A 22829-nucleotide genomic window follows, 5' to 3' on the forward strand; every position below is an offset into this window, starting at 1 on the left:
TGTAACTGGCATTGTTGTTTTATCCATTTTTTATGTTTGTGTGTATCCTGCTAAATGCTTTGTCTAATTTGTGTTGTGTTGTATTAATGTGGTCTGGGACTCCTTTGAAAACAAGAAAGCACATCTCAAGGGGTCATTCCTTAAATAATTTCCATAATTTGTATAATAAAACCAATATATAAGTTAATACAAAATCTTTAGGTGGGGGAAAAGTACAAATAAGTTTAAAGGTGTTCATGTGTGACCCGTCAACACGACGAGTGGCTGACAGTTCATCAGCCTGTGTGGTCATTTACTGGTGCACACAAACAAACGATTTTGTGTCACTTCGCAGATCAAAGAGGTGAAAGTGGAAAATGAACGAGGCAGAAGCCGTTCTTTGTCATACAGAAGATCCTTTGAAGCGGTCGAACTGAAATCATTGTGGGAAATGAGGCTGAGATGAACGTCAGCATAACTCAGCAACTTTCTCTGGGTTCAACCTCTGAACCTTCAGTGTTAACGCTGTTTACAGTCCTACAGCTCTTGATTATTGTAATATCATCCAAAAGCTTCTACTTTAAGAAAAAACCTTAAAGGATACTTTAGAGGAGGCTTTTACTTTCTAAAACATCTTTATTTTTCTGTGAGATGTCCCTCTTGACCTCCTTATTCACATGTACAGATGTTTATTATGAAATCAAGTTTCCAGATAACATAACAGGAAGTGTGAGACATCTAGATCCTTTATGACATGTGATTGTGCTGTCATCAAAAACTAAAGCATGACAGTGCAAAAAAAAAAAAAGACTGCCTGAAACCAGTAAATAACACACAAATCTAGTTCATTCTATTTAAATGTGAAGCTTCAACATTCATATTTAGTCCTATTTTAAAGAACTCTTCAGCCCAGTCCTTCAGGTCAGCTGGTTTGCAGATCCATTCGGTTCTCGTAGGTGGGATCCACGTGAGCATCAATGGGCTTCGATTTAGGCTGCCGAGCCTAAAACAAACACACAGACACATTGTGAATACATGGGAGAATAAAAACATATCAGGAACAGTAAAGAGTTTGATAAGATTCTCTGTGTCAGACTCTAAAGGCCAAAAAACAAGAACATTTAGGTCAGAAATCAAAAGTTTTAACTACTCGTTAAAAACACATTTTTATTGACGGTACTTTCATGATTCATATCATATCATTGAAGTCCATAATGGCTAAAGTAAAAAAGTCTATAGCACCCTAAATTAAAGGGCCCATAGCACCCTAAATAAAAGGTCCATAGAACCTTAAAAAAGCTCCGTAGAACCTTACATAAAAGGTCCATAATGCACTAAATAAAAGGTCCATGCTGCTTTAAATAAACAGTCCATAGCACCCTAAAATGGTCCATAGCATGCTAAATAAAAGGTCTGTAGCACCCTAAATAAAAGGTCCATAGAACCTTAAATAAAAGGTCTGTAGCACCCTAAATAAAAGGTCCATTGAACCTTAAAAAGATCCATGGCACCATAATAAAAAGTCCATAGACCCTTAGAAAATGGTATATTGCACCCTACATAAAAGGTCCATAATGCACTAAATAAAAGGTCCATGCTGCTTTAAATAAAAGGTCCATAGAACCTTAAAGGTCTGTAGCACCCTAAATATAAGGTCCATAGGACCTTATAAAAGGGTCCATAGAACCTTAAAAAAGGTCCATATAACTCTAAATCTAAGGCCCATAATGCACTAAATAAAAGGTTCATAGGGACCTTAATAAAAGCTGACAATAAAAAACACTAAATACATAACAATACATGCTTCATAACTTCACACCCAAAAAGTAAATCATCAAACTGGAGCAGCAGCGGCTCCACAGTCTGATCAAAAAGTGACCGGGCTCAGCTCAGCTTTGGCCCAGTAAACTTCCTTCCAGTTATTTAACAGCTGTGTTTCCACCGTTCACATGACCTGAGCTGTCCGCCCACCTGGACACCTGCTGACGCTTCCCATCAGCTCAGCCACACACACTGGCCCACTTCCACTCATTGTCATCTCTTGGCTCATTTCTCTTGTCTTACTTTACTCGTCTGGTCATGTTTTTGGCTCCAAGCCAGTATTCACATGGCTGAACATGTCTGAAAATGATCTGCTGTTACATCATCATTTACAACTATAACAACTGTTATAGCTATCTAAGTGTGCTGGGGAATGATTTATAATGTCAGTAAATATGAATAAAAGACTTGCAGATACCTGAAGTTTGTCGTAGTCAGAGGTGACACTGCAGCTCCTCAGATCAGAGTAGGTGTGGTCCCCCTTCAGCTCAAGCTGCTGATGAAATAACAATAAAACATCATCTTAGTCCAGTTGATTACACTCATGACTTCCTTCATACTCATGAAATTACAGAAACTGACTGACGTAGATAACACTGGAAATTAAAGGAGCTGCAAGAGCTGTAACTGGTAATAAAACACTCTCAGTTTAATATTGATGCCTCCACTTATGTAGGTCATATAAATAAGACCTTCAGCAGGAAGACTGGCTATTTCTGTGTGGTTATTTTTAATGAGAAAAAGAGACACAAGATCAAGACGACAGGAGGCGGTGGTACCGCGTCTGTCCACAGGGGGCGCCAGAATCAACGCAATCAAAGGTCCTTTATAGCTGCTTTAACCCTCTGGGGTCTATGATGGTGGCGTCCTGATCAGATCATGTGACGTTTAACAAAAAACCAGGTCACATGGAGCGCTGCTATCAACTTCACTCCAAAGTTCAGACTTGAAACTTTCTCCCAGTTTTTGTTTGACATTCCTAGGTCATGTAAAACCAAAGATATGATGACTTTAATTTGATAGTACAGAAATATTTGAGCATTTGTGGAGCTCTGTGTCATTTCACACATAATTTGATTTGAAGAGTTGCAGCTAATAAGGAAAAAACACCTATAAATATACATGGTTTTATGGGACTTTTTTGTATGTAGTTTTATTATATTTACCTTTTTATATGTTCGTATTTGTATCCTATTTTTACATTTTCAAGTTCCAAAACAGTTCATTGAGCATATTTGTGGTTTTTATTGTAGTAAATAGTATACTTTTTCATCTCGGATTTCATGATTTTTGGGCTCAATATGTTGATCAAGTAGGTTAAAGTGAGAAAATAACTGTAAGATCATATAGGTGAAGAAATACCAAATATGGGTATAATAAACATTATGTGGTACATGAAGGACAAAATCAAAAGTATTAAAAAAACAGCCAAAATAGGCTCAGACCACAGAGGTTTAAATGTATTCCAAGTTATACATATTCATTGACTATAACTTCTAAGAAATGTGCTAAAAAAAACTTTAACCACAGCTGTGGATGTTTGTATTGAGCGTGTTCTCAGTATTTCAGGATGTGAGGGAGCAGCATGACATACCACAACTCTGTGAAAAGTGAAAAAAAAAAAAAAAAGGGGGAAGTAAAAGAAAAGTAAACAGTTACATTCCACCTCTGACCTCTGGGATCAAAGTACATTTACTCAAGTACTCTACTTTACAATTTTGAGGTACTTTACTTGGGTCTTTTTAAGCTTCATTTACTTTATAAAGACACTTTTGCACAGAATACATGAAGAGTTGATAAGAGACTAAAACGGCACTATGGTTGATAACGTTTGCAATTTTTCATACAAAAACGTGATGATTCCAACTTCTCACACATGAAGATTTACTTTTCCTTCTTTTTCAGTCCATATTACTCAAAATTATCATTATTATTAAAAGTATTATATAATTCGTAACAATTTGCATAGAGTTTTTCCAGAAAAATCAATTCATTATTTGAGAATATCATAAGCAAATGATGAGCTTCACCTCAACCAACTACAAAAATAAAATCCTGCTTTTACATTAATGCATGAGTAATAATTACCTAATTATATAACATCTATTTATTCTTTTGCTATAATAACAATTTAAGTGCATTTTACTTAATGCACATCATACTTTTACATAATATTTTTAATGCAGAATTTCACTAATGCCATCATATTCAGCAATTACTGAATTTCAGTTATTCTAATATAAAGAAAATGTAAATGTTGTGGCTTTTACTGAAAGACTGATGCAAAAAATCATAATTATGTGTCCTGCATTGGATATTTTCTCATTTATCATGCACAGAGAGCACACATTACAGTATATTTCCACAGACGTTGTATATTTTAGACCGTTTAGAGTGTTTGTTTTGTGAAAGACAGCTTCAGGGAAGAGGCTCGCTTTTAAAAAATGAAAAATGACGTGTTTAAAGATTAATCATCCCGACTTCCTGCTCCAGTCAAACAGAGAGGACGAAGGACGTCAGCGAGACGAGACGGTGACTAGACGGTGACATGCAGAGGATGTCAGAGCGCCTTATCAGATCTGCTCCTGTCTGGCTGTCTGTCACTTTCTCTGGTTGAGGTAAATAGTTTAACACTTACCTTTAGTCTCCTGGAAAGACTTGAGGAGAGAAGAAAAACAAACAGAGAAGGAATTACTTGGAAAGATGTTTCTTGGCAGAGCAACAAGATGCAGATTAATACTTGTAGTTATTTAACACCAACAAGTTACTAGAACTGGGATTGTCTTTCACAAATGTTGCAGCAAGAAACTTTGCAGGAAATAAAAGTGACTCCTCTAAAGCAACAGGTGACGGAGAAGGGAAATAAAATGCTTACTTTTGATATTTGTACACATCCACAACAACAGTAATGATGAGGAGAACCAACAAGACCCCACAAATAATGTAGAGAACAACGCCATCATGGCTGCCTGAAACACAGAGTTAAAACATGACACAACAAAATATATCAGCAGAAATAAGCAGTGAGGTGTGTGTGTGTGTGTGTGTGTGTGTGTGTGTGAGAAGGAAGTGTTCAGTGTTTCTGAGTCATTGTTTCACAACCGACGACTCAGCGCAAATCTTTTCTCCAAAAGGAGGCGTGGTCTTTATGACGACCTGATGCTGGTCACGTCTAATGGACCCAAAATAAAAGATCCATAATGCCCTAAACCATTGGTCTCAAACTCGCGGCCTGCAGGCCAGTTGTGGCCCTCGTGACGATATTTTGTGGCCCCCACCTTGATATGAAAGTTAAATGGGAGTTTTATATGAATGGCACTTTACCGTATTGTGTATGGAAGGTCCCTTTAATTACTTTTTTTGGTAATTTTGTGTCTTCTTTTGGTAATTTTGTGTCTTTTACAAATAATTTTGTCTTTTTTTTTTTTTTTATAATTTTGTGTCTTTTTTTTGGAAATTCTGTGTCTTTTTTTGGTAATTTTGTGTCTGTTTTTGGTCATTTTGATACTGCCTCCAGCGGCCCCCAGGTAATTTGAGTTTGAGACCCCTGCCCAAAATAAAAGATCCATTTTAATTTACTTTATTTCTATCTGTATTTTTACTTTACTTTATTTTTATTTGTATATTTGTATATTTTCACCAATTTGATGCTCTTTTGTTATTTAATTTAGTTTTTATTGTTGTCTTATATTGTTATAATTACCTATTTTATTAATTGTTATTTTATATTATCCTATATTGTGATTGTTTCTGTGATCTTTTTGAAAACTTTGGAGCTCTATCTATCTTAAGTTCTACCTTACGTTATTAAAAAACCTTTTAAGTTAGTACTTCTAACTCGACTATATATTTGATAATGTTCACATTAATAAAACAAAATACAAGTTAATTACATGATGTATTGTTATAGGTTAAGATAAACATTTCCTGATTCATAAAACTACCCATAAATATAAAGTAAAAAAAATGAGCTTTTCTTTAACCAGCTGCAACAGTGAAGTGATGAACAAATTAATGCATCGATAATAACAATAAAACAGTTATAAAATTGTTCTTAAATGGGCCATTGTGCACAATCAAGTTCAGCTCCTCAAACACTGACTGAATAAAAAATCCATAATGCCGTAAATAAAAGTTCCATAAAGCCCAAATTAAAGGCACATAGCACCCTAAATAAAAGGTTAATAATGCCTTAATAATATAGTGTTTGTTGTGATGTCAGGAGAACGACGTGTTCAGTCTTCCTGAGTAATTGTTTTACAACCGACGACTCAGCACATTTCATTCTCCAGAAGGAGGCGTGGCCTTTATGATGACCTGATGCTGGTCATGTCTAATGGAGTTGTTTCACTCATGAGTCAGCGTTCACAAGATTCACTGACTGAAGGAAAGTGTTCTTGTTTCTGTTTATATTGTTATCATTGCTGTAAAGCCACTTTATGATTGTGTGTTCTCTTCTGTTATCTGTTGCTTGCCAACTTTTTGACGTCATCCTTCCTCAAGACAAGTACATTTTTTCCATGCGTGAAGAGCAGCAGATGCCGGCTGTGTGCATTAATGCCCAAATGTTTTTTTATTTTTTTATTTGAATGATTTATTTCAAATATGCAACAACAATACAATAATAATAATAATGCATCAACAGGAGTCAGCCCTAGTGACTCCTGCACTGATAAGGCCGCCAAGCACTCTATAAAAATGCCACAACATATTTGAAAAGGAGTGGGAAGAAGTAAAAACTTGTTCAATCCCACCCCACTTCTTTAAACAATATTAACAGGTCAGAAATCAAAATCGAAACTCAAACTCAAAACTACCTGTTTCCTTCAGACTAATTTCTCATTTTCATGATATCATTTCTATGTATCAACACTTGCATATCTGTACACCGTACCAGTACACATAGATGCATACAAACATACCAATACATTTCCTGTATACCCATACACTTATACATAATCCTACACATACCCATGTTTCCTACTCACTGACACACTGAAAATGTCAGCCACTCCGACTGCCAGCACCACAGCAACTGTGGAGTCAGCCATCGCAGAAGGCCGAGCCACCACAGCACGTGACACCACCCTTAAGACCAATAGCTTACTGCTGATCACATAGTGTGAGTGCATAACCATTTCTAGCTGATACACAACACTAAATATTGTTTGTATAATAAACTCAGAAACATTATTTCGGTCAGTTATTTGCCAAAATCGCCTGCAGTATTCTCGTCTCGGTGTTTTCTGTTGTGTTGATTTTGACACATTTTCTTTGGGCACTACCAACATGTTCATCTGTGTTGCTCATTCCACGAATGTACGATCCTTAAGAGTTGAAACTTGTTGTAAAGGTGAATAATCAGGCGTCCCAACGACATATAATACAACACCAATTAGTATTATTAAACGGAAGAAGTTATTGACACAAATAACGTTTCCTGATTCATTATCAGTCCCGAAAGTGTATCTTTGAGTGTCTTATGGTTGTAATGCATTTTGGATGGTCATTTCCTGACATATGGTTCAGAATTTGTGTACTTGGTTTATTATATCTTGCTAATATGGCAAATGGTTTGTAGTAATAATGTCAAAGCTGTAACTTAGAGTGTATTTTGTAACTTTGCCAATGTTGTCAGTATTGCAGTTACACTATTTGGCCACTAGAGGGCGATATTTACCACAGGATAGTTAATTCTGTCCAAAAATTCAGGTACAATGGATTTTATACTGTTTTTGTATAAAACAGAATGCTGAGAATTTGTTTCACACATGTATTTAATTTGATTATTCAATGCCAAAATTATTTTTTGTTAATGTATGCAAGACAGCATATGTTACTGTGGACTAATACTGTCTTATTATTTCTCCTTCTGTTTACTGTAGACCACACACACACACACACACACACACACACACACACACACACACACACCTGAATGACCTATAAGTGTCCAAGTTTTCACTAGATACTCTCCGTGCCGTTACTCTCCAGGGACCAGAGTAAGAACTAGAATGACAAAGCTTTATAGTATTATGTTTGTGTTCCAACTTTACCTGCAGGGTCAATGACCTCCAGAGACAAATATCTGGACCTCCTGGAGCCCCTCTGGCTCTGAGCTTCACACACGTACGCCCCGCTGTCGTTGTGACTGACCTGCAGGACCAGCATCTCTCCCTCGCCTCTCTTAGTCAACTTTTTAGGGAAAAAACAAACAAACAAAGTCCTCTGTCTCTGTGGGGGTTCGGTGCATTGGGGTCAATATTAAACAAGACATGGCCAAAAAGTTTATCTGATTGTTAAAAATGTTCCAAAGACATGAACTTTAAAGCCGGAGTCCCGGACTGTTACAATTGTATGAACATTTGTTAAAGTCAGAAGTGGAGCTGGGTTTATTTCCAGTTTTGCCAGTCTGGTGTACAAGCTGTAACTGATTTAATTTATGCAACAACAAAAAAAAAAGCTGAAAAGGACTTTATATAAAAATTCCAGTAGGGGGTGCTAAGTTTGGCTGCAAAAAAAATCTGTCCATTCATTTCAGTGCAAAATTTGAAAACTTCTCACTGGATTTATTACCTCAGAAAATCTTTTCAGGACAACACTATGGTCTCAATCACTAGTAAAAAATCTTCTTCAAGACAATCTGATGTTAATAGTTCTAATAATGGCCCCATTTAGAAGAAAATAGAAGATAAAGAATCGTATGATTTGGGGCGGGGCTACCTTTGATTGACAGGTCACTCACAAGGCGAGCCGTCATCAGGAGAGAAGCAGAACAATTCGTATCCATGGCAACATGTCAATGAATATATATAACGTTATTTAGATATAAAAAAGGATGTTTACCTGTTTGGTCTCATAACTTTGAGCCTTTCACTGTATTTTCACTTAATGACAGTTTATTTGAACGTTTTGTTCATTAAATGTCTTGTTCAGCGTTTGGTTGGACTAACAGACACTCCAAGGAGTCGCTGCTCAGTTTTCTGAGGTCAGTAACAACTAACATCCCAGTTAATGCTCCAGTTAATGCTAACATGAATTAGCAGCAGCTTCTCTCAGTCAGGTTGAGGTGTAGAGAGGCTGTAGTCAGTGATCAGATCCCTCTCCTCCTCCACAGTCCAGATATGGTCTGCTCCGCGTATCGGAAACAAGATGGCGACGAGTGTAACGCTGAACTCGATGCTTCCAACGGGCCACAAACCAATGAGTGTCGTCACAGTGACTACGTCTATTATTTATATATAGTCTATGGTTTAAATCTACTCAATAAACCCCTCCCCCTCAGCTCCATCGTCTCGCCCAAATATGGTCACTTCTGGCTCCAAAAACAAAAAAACAAACAACCAAAATGCCTAACTCAAGCTTTCTTAATGTTAGTCAACAAACTAATGGCTGCATCCTCTTCTATTATACAGTCTATAATAAAAGCAGAATAAAGTAGAATATGGTATATTGTTTGTTACCTTTCCACTGTGGACTCTGTACCAGGTGTAGAGGCTCACAGGAGGGTTAGCTTCACTGAAACATGTAAACGTCACAACACGACCCTCAGAAACGGGAACAGACGTGCTGAGCGTTGCCACGGGAACTCTGGGAGCATCTGTTGGGAGACAGACAGGGATTGTTAGTGTTAAAATAGTAACGAGGGAAACAAAGCTGCCAGGACATTTATTCAAGTGTATTTAAGTACAATATTCCACTTACTTACTTCTGCTCCACTACATTTTAAAGTACAAATACCTCAGAGGGGAAATATTTAAACTTTTATGGCTGTATCAAACAGTTCAAAGTTTCTTTAATAAGGCTGACTAAATTAACATTCAGGTGCTGTGCAATTTATTTTCCTTTTTGCATGATAATGCATTTTTGTTAGTTTTATGATCATAAAAAATATGATAAATATCGAATATCGAAGCTTCACTACACTTTACTTTGTTTATTTATTTATTTTTACTTTACTTTGTTTCTATCTGTATTTTTACTTTATTTTTATTTGTATATTTTTATATTTTCACCAATTTGATGCTCCTTTGTTATTTAATTTTGTTGTTATTGTTATCTTATATTGTTATAGTTACCTATTTTATTAATTGTTATTTTATATTATCCTATATTGTGATTGTTTCTGTGATCTTTTTGAAAACTTTGGAGCTCTTTCTATCTTAAGTTCTACCTTACCTTATTATAAAACCTCATTTAGTACTTCTAACTTGACTATATATTTGATAACGTTCACATTAATAAAAGAAAAGTTAAATACATTGTGATGTATTGTTATCGGTTAAGATAAACCTTTCCTGATTCACAAGCTACCCATAAATATAAAGTCAATAAAATGAGCTTTTCTTTAACCAGCTGCAACAGTGAAGTGATGAACAAATTAATGCATCAATAATAATAATAATAAAACTTAGTTATATAATTGTTCTCAAATGGGCCATTGTGCACAATCAGCACTTGTATTGTATGCATTTAAACTTAAATTTTGAATGCATGACTTTTACTTAATTAAAAGTTAAAGATGTGAGTCCTTCACTAACACAGAGCTGCTGTCTGCAGAAACAAAGGCTCCTTGTGTCATGCAGACGTTTACTGCAGTGCTTCATTACTTCCGTCAACACCAAGTTAAGACAAGTTCAGCTCCTCAAACACTGACTGGTTAAAGACAAACTTCCGTCTGTCCAAAAAAAAAAAAAAGGGAAAAGAAAATCCCCTTCAGGTCGGTTAGACAGTAAGTCATGTTGAAACAAGTGGGCTGTATTCCCAAACGATGCTTCATCGACTTAATGGGCAATAAATCAGCGTTAGTGCATTCTTCATAAGGAAGGAGGAGGAAGGAAGGAAGAAGAACTTGTCAAATGTGTCAGTAAATGACTTAATCATCCATATATGGCCAAGTTCAAAGACAAAACAACCAAATTCCAAAGACGTCTGCTGCTAAACGAGTAATTAAAATGACAGCGTCTTCAGTGATGCACCACTGAGACAACTGTTTGTCCAAATATACAGTAATTATATTCACAATGCAGGAAGTGGTTTCCAAAAGGTTTTGACCCCATTTGTTCCCCAGTAAATACTCCTCGTTATATGTAATAAGGTGTTTATAAACCTTAACCTTAAGACCTGTGTAGTAAATTAAGTAAAGTCCAGGCACGTCAAAATTGGACATTTTAAATGAAATATGGTGGTTTCCAATGCTGCATTGGTTATGTTTGACACGTGTTGTGCTAAAAAAAGATCCTTAAAACAGAGCTCGGTAACACTTTACAATAACCATCATTTATAAATGGTAAACAGATAGTTTATTAATGTTTAATCTTCATTTATAAACTGTATATAGGCCTTTTAGAATGGTCCAAGACATAATTTATTAATGTTTAACTAACTAAATAATTTATAAATGACAAAAAGATGGTATATTATATAAGTTTATAGTTACTGTACCATTAACAAACAATTAAATTATAGAATAATACATTTTGAAATCAATGCATCTGTAGTTTGAGCTGCTCAGACGGTCATTTAAATAAAAACCATCTGAGAAGTTTGAAGGGAAAATGTTGCCAATGGGTTGTATTTTATAAGCTCCCTTTCAAGTTTTTGTGTACAATCTGAATCTGAAACATTCTCGTTAATCCTCTGGCGTCTGTAATCACGCCGGCGTGATCAGATAACGTGGCTTTTTTCAAAGCGCAGTAACAGAAAAACGAGGTCACGTGGAGCTGCTGTCGACTTCACTCCAAATTACAGACTTGAAACTTTCTCCAGTTTTTTGTTTGACGTTCTGAGGTCATGTAATACCAAAGATATGATTGTTTTAATGTTATAGTACAGAAATAATTATTCAAGTGTAAAAGTAGGATGGAAAAATGGAAAAAAGGGCTCTAATCATGTCACAAAATAACAAAATAAACATGTTTTTGTGGTATTTTTGTGTATATAGTTTTACTATATTTGAATTGTACCTTTTATATGTTCATATTTGCAACCTATGTTTTACATTTTTCAGGTCCAAAACAGTTCATTGAGCATATGTGTTGTTTTTATTTCAGATTTCATGATTTTTGAGTATTTTTGGGCTCAATGTGTCGATAAAGTGGGTTAAAGTGAAAAAATAATGGTAACACTTTATAATAACCAACTAAATAATGTTTATATATGGTTTATAAACCAATTATTAACCATTTTCAAAGTGTTGTACATATTTAATCTTTAAATATTTTCAGCCAATTTCTTAAAGGTATATGAATCATTTCAAAATCATTAAAATACTTAATATGGTGTTAAAAATGTTAAAATGAGTGCAAATAAAACTATTAATAAACTATTAATTATAATTCAATTGTTTTTAATGGTAAAGTAACCATAAACTTACATTAATATACCATCTATTAGCCATTTATAAATGATTTAGTTAGCTAAACATTATTAAATTATGTACTTACCATTCTAAATGGTTTATATACGTTTATAAATGATGATTAAACATTAATAAACTATCTGTTTACCATTTATAAATGATGGTTATTGTAAAGTGTTACCAAAATAATTGTCAGATCATGTTCAAATTGTGCTGAGAAAATACCAAATACCAAACATGAGTATATTAAGTATCATGTGGTATATCAGACCCCAGAGGGTTAAATAATCCTGTGCTTAAACTCATTTTAAAACCTATTTTTATTCCTTGGCTTTTAACCACGCATGAGACTCTGCTCTTGTTTTTAGTGTTTTATGGTTTGCTTTTATTTATTGTTTTTTAAATTGTCTTTTAAAAAGCAATGAATCTATTTATTTTAGTGTTTATTTCCTGTTCTCATTTATTTTATTGTCTCTTGTTCTGTTTGTTTATGTACAGCACTTTGTTGCGGCTGTGGTTGTTTTAAAGTGCTTTACAAATAAAGTTGAGTTGAGAGTTGAGTTGAGAGATCACTGTGGTTCTCATCTCATGCTTCATACGACAGCAGACAGACAGACAGTGAGGCCTCACACAGTACGTTGAGCCTGTGCGTGGTGGCTGACGGCAGGCTGCTGCCCCCTCTGGTCAGCGGGTAGGACACGGAGCACGCCACGCTCCGGTTGTGGTGGTCGGCTGAGGCAATGAAGGTCAGTGTTGACTTCATGATGGTCAGGCCGTCTTTGCCCTGTTTTAACAACACAGTGAGAGAAAACAGCTGAATTACTGAAAATGCTGATTAAATAGAAATGAAATGCATATCCCAGTGTGGTGTGCTTTTATGAAATTATGTACTTGAATGGGTGATGTGTGAAGTACAGTTATTGCTGTAGGCTATTTTTATATTTTTCTATTCTTGAAATGTTTTTCTTTATTGTTTTACTATTTATTCTGTTTGTTTTGAGACATCTCTATGGTGAAACCAAAGAGGAATTTCCACTCAGTGGATAATAAAGTATTCGTATTCGTATTCGTATTCGTATTCGTATTCGTATTCATATTCGTAATAACAATCTGTTAAATCACACAGTGATAAAAAAAAAGCATGCAAGAAAACAAGATTCTGTAAAATGAAGTTTGTGAACAGTGGACGTTTGTTTCAGTGTAGCGGCGCTCCGTTTGGTCTTCCTCCTTAACTGCACCACTTCTATAGTCAGTCAATAAAAACACTCTTTTTCCACGCGAGCGACAAGACATGACGACTTCTTTGTCTTTTAAAATGTTTACTTAAAAACAACAAAGTAAATTACAAGCCTGACGCACGGTCAAAAGACTGTGTTGCTTCCACCATGCATGTTCTGACTAAAAACAAAACTTAAGATACACAGTCAGTTACCATAGTTACCACTATAGAGTGACATCACAATGTAAAATGTAAAGCATAGAAACACTTTTAACCCTTTAAACATTACTAATTGTATATTTTAAACTAATATACTCTTAGCATTGCATGAATTACAATGAAATTATTATCATTCATTTTTAACTGTTTTTAACTTAAATTATTATTGATGAACTGGCCCTTATTGGCCCTTACATTCAGTAAATATAGCAATAAAAATACTGCATTAAATGTCCAACAAATATAAGTTAAATTTTATACACTTTACATGAAGCTCCCATTTACATATAACAATTTCCTCAGACAATGGTCCAAAACACCATTCTTTTACATGGGTTCCTCCCTCTATTCTCTTTTTTGTTCCTCATCAAAACATTACTTTAAAGCTAAAGCAGACTTTATACTTTTCAAAATACTGACAGATGAAAAGCTTAGGTAACACTTTACAATAGCCATCATTTATAAATGGTAAACAGATAGTTTATTAATGTTTAATCATCATTTGTTAACTGTTTTTAACTTAAATTATTATTGATGAACTGGCCCTTATTGGCCCTTACATTCAGTAAATGTAGCAATAAAAATACTGCATTAGAAGTAAATGTCCAACAAATATAAGTTAAAATTTAATTTTAAATGTATAAAAGTCATCTGGTATAACTGATCTGATTGGCTAAGAGCTACCTACAGATGTAGACGTACATTTGTAGCGCCCAATAAACGGCTCCGGAGGATCGTAAACCACGCCTCCTCTACGGAGAAATTAATTGGTGGCATCCAGACTAGATCTCTTTTGTGATTAGTCTGGTGTTAGCCAGGCTAAACAGCAAAACAGAGAGAACTCAGGGCTTTATTGGAGACGGGACACCTTTTTTCAGCAGCTCTTAATATTGACAAAGTGTTCTCCCCGCTGTACCTAGACAGTGTTATTTGATGTCTGATAATGAAGAAAATTAAAAGGAACAATGAGGTGCTCTTTGATTCATTTTCTCACTAAAGAGAGGTAGTAATTCCACTCAAGGTTATAATAGTTTGGGATTTTTCATTAGTTTTAGTTTTAATTTCGTTGTCAACTTTTGTTTTCTAATTCAGTTAGTTTTAATGAGTTTTTAGAGTCAGTTTGCTATTTTCAATTAGTTTTTATTTTTTGGAAAATGCTTAGTTTTAGTCTAGTTTTTATTAGTTTTAGTATTAGTTTTACTTTTTTTGTAATGGGGTATTTGTTGGGTGTGAGGTTAAAAAAAGTCACAATAAATGTTCCTTTATTTCCTTTGTCTGATCCATCTCAGCCCCAACAACTTTACTAAGTGATAAAACCAGTTCGATGAAATAGATTTCATATCAACCAAAAAGGTTTACGTATGGAAAAAGTTGACAAAGACGAAAACGAAGGACATTTTCACTATAATTTTAATTAGTTTTAGTTAGTTTTGTAACCACAAAATACAGTTTCAGTTAGCTATCGTTTTAAAAAAAAATGTTTTTTCAATTCTAGTTTTCGTTATTTCGCTAGTTTTCGTTATAATGCCCTTGATTCCACTACACCATATTTTATAATACGGTCACACACATATTTTGGGATAAAAGCCATTCTTAAAATGGAAAAAGTAATGATATTGTGATTGAAGTTCATTTGAATACACAATCAAAACACATGATTAAAAGTTTGATTGACATTCACACCCCTTTTCAAATATGTTGTGGCATTTTTATAGAGTGCTTGGCGGCCTTATTAATGCAGGAGTCACTAGGGCTGACTCCTGTTGATGCATTATTATTATTGTATTGTTGTTGCATATTTGAAATAAATCATTCAAATCAAATCAAATCAAAAAAACTGTACTAAGCCCCCACTAACACCAACAATAATTAACGTCCACTGTGTTCACTATGGATGAACAAGTGTTTGGTCACCTGCTGCATCAGCGTCTGCTCCTGCCTGGAGCTGTCCCGGGGCAGCCAGGTGATGGAGGGCGGCAGGACGGAGCACGGCACCGGGACGGAGCACTGCAGGCTCACAGTGGATCCCTCCGACATCTGACCGACAGACGTCAGCTCCGGAGGAGGAAGCTCTGTCAGGGAGAGAGCAACAAGACACAGGTTGAGACATGCAGCAGAACTTTGTTTCTGGACTTTTAGCTCTGATTTTGAGCATTTGTCATTTTTAAAATATTGATTATAGTCGTTTGAAACTAAAAGACTGAAACATATTCTAGCAAAAGCACATCTTGTTCAACTTTAAAGGGAGAACTTGTTTTCTTGGTTTGATTCTAAAGGTGGACAAATTATTAACTCAACAGCTGATCAGAATCTTAATAATAACATTAGTATTCTAAATCAGGGGTCTCAAACTCTAATGACCTGGGGGCCGCTGGAGGCAGTATCAAAATGACCAAAAAAAAGACACAAAATGACAGACAAAAAACTGAATTACTTTAAAAAGACACAAAATGACAAAAAAAAGACACAAAATGACAGAAAAAAATATAAATTACTTATAAAAAGACACAAAATGACCAAAAAAAGACACAAAATTACAAAAAAAAGACAAAATGACCAAAAAAAGACACAAAATGACTGAAGAAACACTAAATTACTTTAAAAAAGACACAAAATGACCAAAAAAGACACAAATTTACTAAAAAAGACACTAAATTATTAGAAAAAGACACACAATTACCAAAAAAAGACACAAAATTACTAAAAAAATACACAAAATGACCAAAAAAAATACACAAAATTACCACAAAAAAAGAGACACAAAATAACATTACATAACATTTCCCATTCTTCCGGTAAAAATAACACGGCAGATAATAAACGCTCTGGTAGCAGCTGCATTTCTTTTTGTTAACGTCGTCATAGAAACAAGTGAAACGAAGCTCCAGCTGGAGCAATAAAGGGACCTTCCACACACAACACGGTAAAGAGACATTCATATAAAACTCACATTAAACTTTCATATCAAGGTGGAGGCCACAAAATATTGTCACAAGGGCCGCAATTGGCCCGCGGGCCGCGAGTTTGAGACCCATGTTCTAAATTATCTACACCACAACAACATCAGTGGCATATCAACATTAAGGTTATATTAAGTTTAATTATGACACTACATCAACATTTTAAACTCCAACAAATCGAAATTAAAATCCAACAAATTTAGTTTATTCTATCCGGGGGGTCAAGAAGGCTTCTTGATTTTAAAGAGTGTAAAGCTGCTTTTTTGACCAAGAAAGAACCTGGTAATCTGTCCATCGGGTGCTTTTGAAAGTTACTAAAAAAAGGTTGTGAAAACATCATATCAGAGCTGAAATCATTGAGCAACCATACAGAGAACTTGTTCATCAGGAACAAACTTAACAAATACAAATACTTTTTTTTTCTGCTGTGGTTTCAAATTACACGCACAGTTCTCATTTCAGCAGTTACAAAATGTTGCAATAGGAAAATTAAAAAAAAGGAGAATTAAGTGTAACAAACACTTTACATGAAGTTCCCATTTACATATAACTATTTTCTAAATAGTTATATGTAAAATGGTCCAAAACACCATTCTTTTACATGGGTTCCTCCCTCTATTCTCTTTTTTGTTCCTCATCAAAACATTACTTTAAAGCTTAAGCAGACTTTATACTTTTCAAAATACTGACAGATGAAAAGCTTAGGTAACACTTTACAATAGCCATTGTTTATAAATGGTAAACAGATAGTTTATTAATGTTTAATCATCATTTATAAACTGTATATAGATCATTTAGAATGGTAAATACATATTTTATTATTAATGTTTATCTAACTAAATAATTTATATATGGCAAATAGATGGTATATTAATGTTAGTTTATAGATAATTTACCATTAACAAACCAATAAATTATAATTAATAGTTTATTAATAGTTTTAGTTGCACTCATAACATTTTAACACCATATTAAGTATGTTAATGATTTTGAAATGATTCATATACCTTTAAGAAATTTAAACATTTAAAGATTAAATATGTATAGTAATTTGTAAATGGTTAATAACATAAATAAACATCACTTAGTTGGTTATTGTAAAGTGTTACCAAAGCTTGTGTTAAAATATTTCCCCATTTGAATTTGAGATGTAACGACCAGATGTTTTTATTTTCAACAGCCTCTGATCAGTTCAACCGTTCGTACCTGGTTTGAGGATAATGTTGAGCGGCTTATCGAAGGTGAACTTGAGAAGTTCTTGGCATTCCATCCTGAAGAAATACACGTCGCTGTAGTTCTTTGGGAAACTGTGGAGCGTCGTAGTGCAGTTTTTCTCCGTAATGTCCCCGACTAGTTCCCCCTAAAAGATCAGAAAGTCTCCAGTCATAACAAATGTGTGATCACATGCTCAATCAATGCTTCTTTAACCTTTAATAGGACACTCGTTGAAATACTTGCAGATTCCAAATGTCAACCCTAGAGAATATTGGAGAATATTACAAACAGCCAGAATGTATAAAAAAACATACGGACCAGGAGGAGGGGGGTTAATATTTGAGAAAATAAAGTTTACGAGATTAAAGTGTCAAATCTACGAGAAAAAATGTGCAGATTTATGAGATTTAAAGTGGTGAATCTGCGAGAAAAAAGTTGTTTTTTTTCCACTTTTGTCTCATAAATCTGCGACTTTTTTTGAGCAGATTTGCCACTTTAAATCTCTTAAATTTGCACTTCACTTCTGCATTTTTTTCTTGTAGATTTGGCACTTTAATCTAGTAAATTTGCAACTATTCATACTTATTATTCATACTTGGCCTTAATATGCCGTCATAGTCAAGTTCTCCTCGTACAAGTCCATGTGGTTCTACGACCAAACAGAGAGACATGGGGACCCCATTTTGATATTCACTGAAGTTACCAAATATAGTTCTTCACCCAATAAAGGGTTAAAAAGTAAACACACTGCAGACAGTTGCATTAAACTGGTGAAATACACAAGTTCATTTTTACAACGTGGCCACTGGCAAGAACAACTGCATCTGATCTGAGAACCTGGTCTCACAGGAATCTGTGAAATAGCCACGGATTTGCTTAACTCAAATCCGTGGAATAGCCACGGAATAACTCAAATTTCCGTGAAACTGACATGGATTTCGCTACAATGCAAGTTAATATCCCGTGGCTATTCCATGGATATTTGTTCCTATTGGTTTGTTCCAAGTCACGTGACTTTCAAGGTCCCAGCGGTCAGAACAAAAAACATGGCGGACAGTTCTCTCATTTTTAGTGAAAAAAATCAATATTTTGACTTTTTTTGATCACATTTCTAACGAGAAAGATATGTTTTATTTTCTAAATATTCACTCAGTGAATGTACATAATCACTTTGTATGTTGGAATAGCCACGGGATATGACTGTCATTAACTTGCATTGTAGCGAAAAATCCGTGTCAGTTTCATGGAAATTTGAGTGATTCCGTGGCTATTCCACGGATTTTGAGTTAAGCGAATCCGTGGCTATTTCACGGATTCCTGTGAGACCAGGTTGGAACTGAAAATAGCAAAGACAGTGCATGTGTCTGACGTTAGTCCTTTTAAATCTTCCAGTGTATAGTCTGGATTAAATCCTTTTGAGACCTACTTGAATGATGTTAGACGAAGGTTTAAGTGCACTGAAGACATTCGGACCAGTCACGCTTCCTTTCTTCCACATGCCCCCCTTTGAGCAGTTTACGAGGTTTGGTTTCTCATTTTTTGGGATCTCAAAACGACACGGGATTGTCAGACAGGAGCCACTGATGCCTGTGATGCTCGGGGGCATCGTCACACCCCAAGTTTGACAAGAAACACCTGAAGGGACAAAATGTAACTTTTTAACCCTTAATAGGACACTCATTGAAATACTTGCAAATTCCAAATTTCAACCCTAGAGAATATTGGAGGATATTACAAACAGCCAGAATGTGTAAAAAAAAAACAATGCAAAAATAATATTTTGAGAAAAAAGTTTACGAGATTAAAGCGGCAAATCTACGAGAAAAAATGTGCAGATTTATGAGATTTAAAGTGTTGAATCTGAGAGAAAAAAAGTTGCTTTTTTCCCCACTTTTTTCTCGTAAATCTGAGACTTTTTTCGCACAGATTTGCCATTTTCAATCTCTTAAATCTGCAACCTTTTCTCTTGTAGATTTGCCACTTTAATCTAGTAAATTTGCAACTTTTTTCTCGGAATATTACCTGAAGTTACCAAATATAGTTCTTTGCCTGATAAAGGGTTAAAATGCAGATTCATCTCGACCAGGTGACAAAGCAATGGCACATAATCTCAAACATCTTTCACATTTACTCAACTTTTTAATATTTCACACTAAAAAGGAAGCATTGGTTTTATTGCAAAATTATATTTCCACCTCTTGGAAAAACCTATTCTCTGCATGTGCAATAAGGGAACTACTGACCTTGCATCAGAGCGATGAGCGAAAAAACAACTGCTGGACCAACACCCATCTCAGCTGGATGAGATTAAACACATTTAAATCCAAGATGAATCATTCAACATTCAACAAAAAAAAAATAGAGAGAAGAAAGTGTCAACATTTACATGTGCTGAATGGCAATTATTTCTGCTGTGATGCAAAACAAAAAATACAATTAATTCACTCAGCCAGTTCAAATAGACTTGATTTGCTTCCCAGAATATTTTTCTAACATATGACAGACTGCCAATGCTATTACCTCAAAGAGAACTGAGAATAAAGAATTAAACCTCTAACTCTGCCGTGTTGTTGCTATAAAGCTAAGTGTGAGATTTAAAAAGTGTAAAATAAGTAATACTGAGAGAAACTGACACTAACGTCCACAAGAAACAACATTTTAACTTAAATCAACAGGCGTTAAAAAGGACTAATTAAAAGCTAAACAAGGAAGAAAATTCCCTTTTCCCCCTCATAATAAAAACATTTCTGTGATATCAGACAAACATGTTCATATACTGAATGTTTACCTCAGTGATGATCGGCACTTCATCCAACTTCAGTGACTTTGTGTTTGTGTGTTTGCAGTGAAAGAGGAATAAATATTACAAAAAAAAGGAAGTTATAAACTGTGTTGCACCTCTGGGTTTTTGGTGATGGGGAAACATTTACTGTGAGAGAAATGGAAGCTCACGTTTGTTGCATCTGGCCAAAGAGGAAGTAATTATTTTTATTTGTCAGTAGAGAGAGCTAAACTCATTTAAACCTGGAAGTTTAACAATGGGAGGTTATGGTTGTTTTAAGTTGTGTTTGTGTATACCTGATTGGCAAATTAGCAATGAAATAGTTAATAGTTGATATAAATGTATGAATGACTCTCACTTTTAAAAACTAACTCTTTTAGATTTGCTTTCTCTTGCTTTTTAATGTTGTTTTATTATTTTCTGATTGCTTATTTCTTAATAGTTTTGTAACTTGTTTTTGAAAGACCTGTAGAAATAAAGTATTATTATGATTATTATTATTAATAATTTATTTTTTCCCAAACTTTTTTTTATTGCGTTTTGTAGATGAGTACAACCGTATTAAAACATACAAAGAGTAAATTAGTCATTTTTTTCTTATAGAAAAAACAAACATACAACAAAAAACAAAAGTGATCATGGAAGTATTGCCTGTATTACCTGAACAAATTATTATTATTATTATTATTATTATTATTATTATTATTATTATTATTATTATTATTATTATATTCACCTCCAATGTTTTGGGTTTCCTTGCTGAAATCTTGGAGTAAGAAACACAACTCCTAGCAGGACTAGATTACACTAAAAGTAAGGTTAAAACATTTTTTTTCATAGGTTTCTGCAAGGTTTTCAATTCTTGGCAATCATAAAGAAACAATTCCACTTTCTGCCACTAGAGGGCAGCATAAGATACAGAATCAGATGTTTGCAGACACATGTTTGAGCCACCAGGGGGCAGCGTTAAGACACATATTGACTTCTGGAAGTCTATATTTTGTGTGTTCAAGAAGTCTGAAGTTTAAAAACACAGACTGAGTCCTTTTTCCAACAGACTCGGGTTGTTTTATTTGTGTTTTTATCAGTGTTTTATTTGTCCCAAACACTAAACCGAACACCAACACTTTCTATAACCTTAATAAAACATTTTATGTAACCCTTATTCTAACCTGTAAATTAACCTTAACCTTAAAACAAGTCTTAATCCTCAATCAGGCCTTGGAAGAAGTGAGGGCATGCCAAAATGTCCCTAATAAATGTCCTCACTTGTTTGATTAAAAACTTCACTATGTCCTCACTATGTAGGACATACAGGACCACACATACACACACACACAAACATATCTATGTACTAAATATTTGCCCGTGTCCTCAACATAAATAAGTTAGAAAAAAGTGAATGCATTATTGACTAAAAGCTTTTATCTTTTAGTGGAAATGCTGAATTTACGAATTAAACAATTAAAATATTTTATATACATATATATTACAAATTTAAACATTATCTTTGTTGTTGTTGTTATTTATTTATTTATTTTTAAAATCTTGTCATGTTAAAGTAGCAACTATCCACAGTATTAAGATTAATTTTAAATTCTAGAGGAAAGGCTTACTGTTTGCACTGTAACCCTTAAATATAAAATGTGGCACGTAACAACTTGTATAAGTACGAAAACACTGCACACACTGAACACATATTTAAGTAAAAACACTAGTTGTGAGTACAGTAAAGAGCAGCTGTCTGCGGGATGAAGATATTTCTGTCGTGACCTTTTTTCAACATCAGGCGGCGTGACCTGAGGGAAGAGGGCAACAAAAGAAGAAGTGATTGAAGGAAGCAGAGGAAAGTATGAGGAATAATAACATAAAGTGGTTAATTAAATCTGAATGAGAGCAGTTAATGACAAAATGAGTTACTTCTTCTGTTTAAATAAATATAAAAATATAAAAATAAATAAATATTTAAATAAATAAAAAAATAAATAAAATGTATTAATTTAAAAAGCATAAAAAAAGTGTTTTTGACAAGGTAACAAGTGTTTTTTGTGGAACGCATTTCTGTGCACCTTCAAAATAAAAGCACTGTTGTTGTATTGATTTCTGATTTCGGGGAAACCTCTCATGGGCCGGACAGGGACAGCCAATGTCTGCTTTAGAAATATTTATCAACCTTTTTAATACATTTTTAATCACCTTTTAATTACTTTATGAACTCAAATGATTATAAATGTATGTCTAGAAGTTAAGAAAGTCTTTTTTGAAAATGCTATT

The 22829-nt window shown here is 34.4% G+C and overlaps 1 protein-coding gene across 2 annotated transcripts; it reads right to left on the reverse strand.

Moving 5' to 3' along the window:
* Positions 1-595: 595 nt before the first annotated feature.
* On the reverse strand, positions 596-20588 carry si:ch211-171h4.5 (myelin-associated glycoprotein). 2 transcript variants are annotated; one of them, XM_059349337.1, is made up of 12 exons: positions 20562-20588; positions 20017-20070; positions 19200-19408; positions 17765-17918; positions 15513-15670; positions 12791-12944; positions 9264-9400; positions 7857-7995; positions 4676-4769; positions 4439-4457; positions 2219-2293; positions 596-982 (listed from the first exon to the last, which is right to left on the reverse strand). In XM_059349337.1, exons 2-12 carry the CDS (start codon positions 20063-20065, stop codon positions 902-904), a joined length of 1269 nt encoding a protein of 422 aa, XP_059205320.1. In that variant the 5' UTR covers positions 20066-20070; positions 20562-20588; the 3' UTR covers positions 596-901. The 2 variants fall into 2 exon arrangements, with proteins under 2 accessions (XP_059205320.1, XP_059205319.1); XM_059349336.1 differs by having other exon boundaries at positions 2219-2296.
* Positions 20589-22829: the final 2241 nt, after the last annotated feature.

Source organism: Centropristis striata, chromosome 14 (assembly GCF_030273125.1).
Source record: "Centropristis striata isolate RG_2023a ecotype Rhode Island chromosome 14, C.striata_1.0, whole genome shotgun sequence".
Taxonomy (NCBI): Eukaryota; Metazoa; Chordata; class Actinopteri; order Perciformes; family Serranidae; genus Centropristis; species Centropristis striata.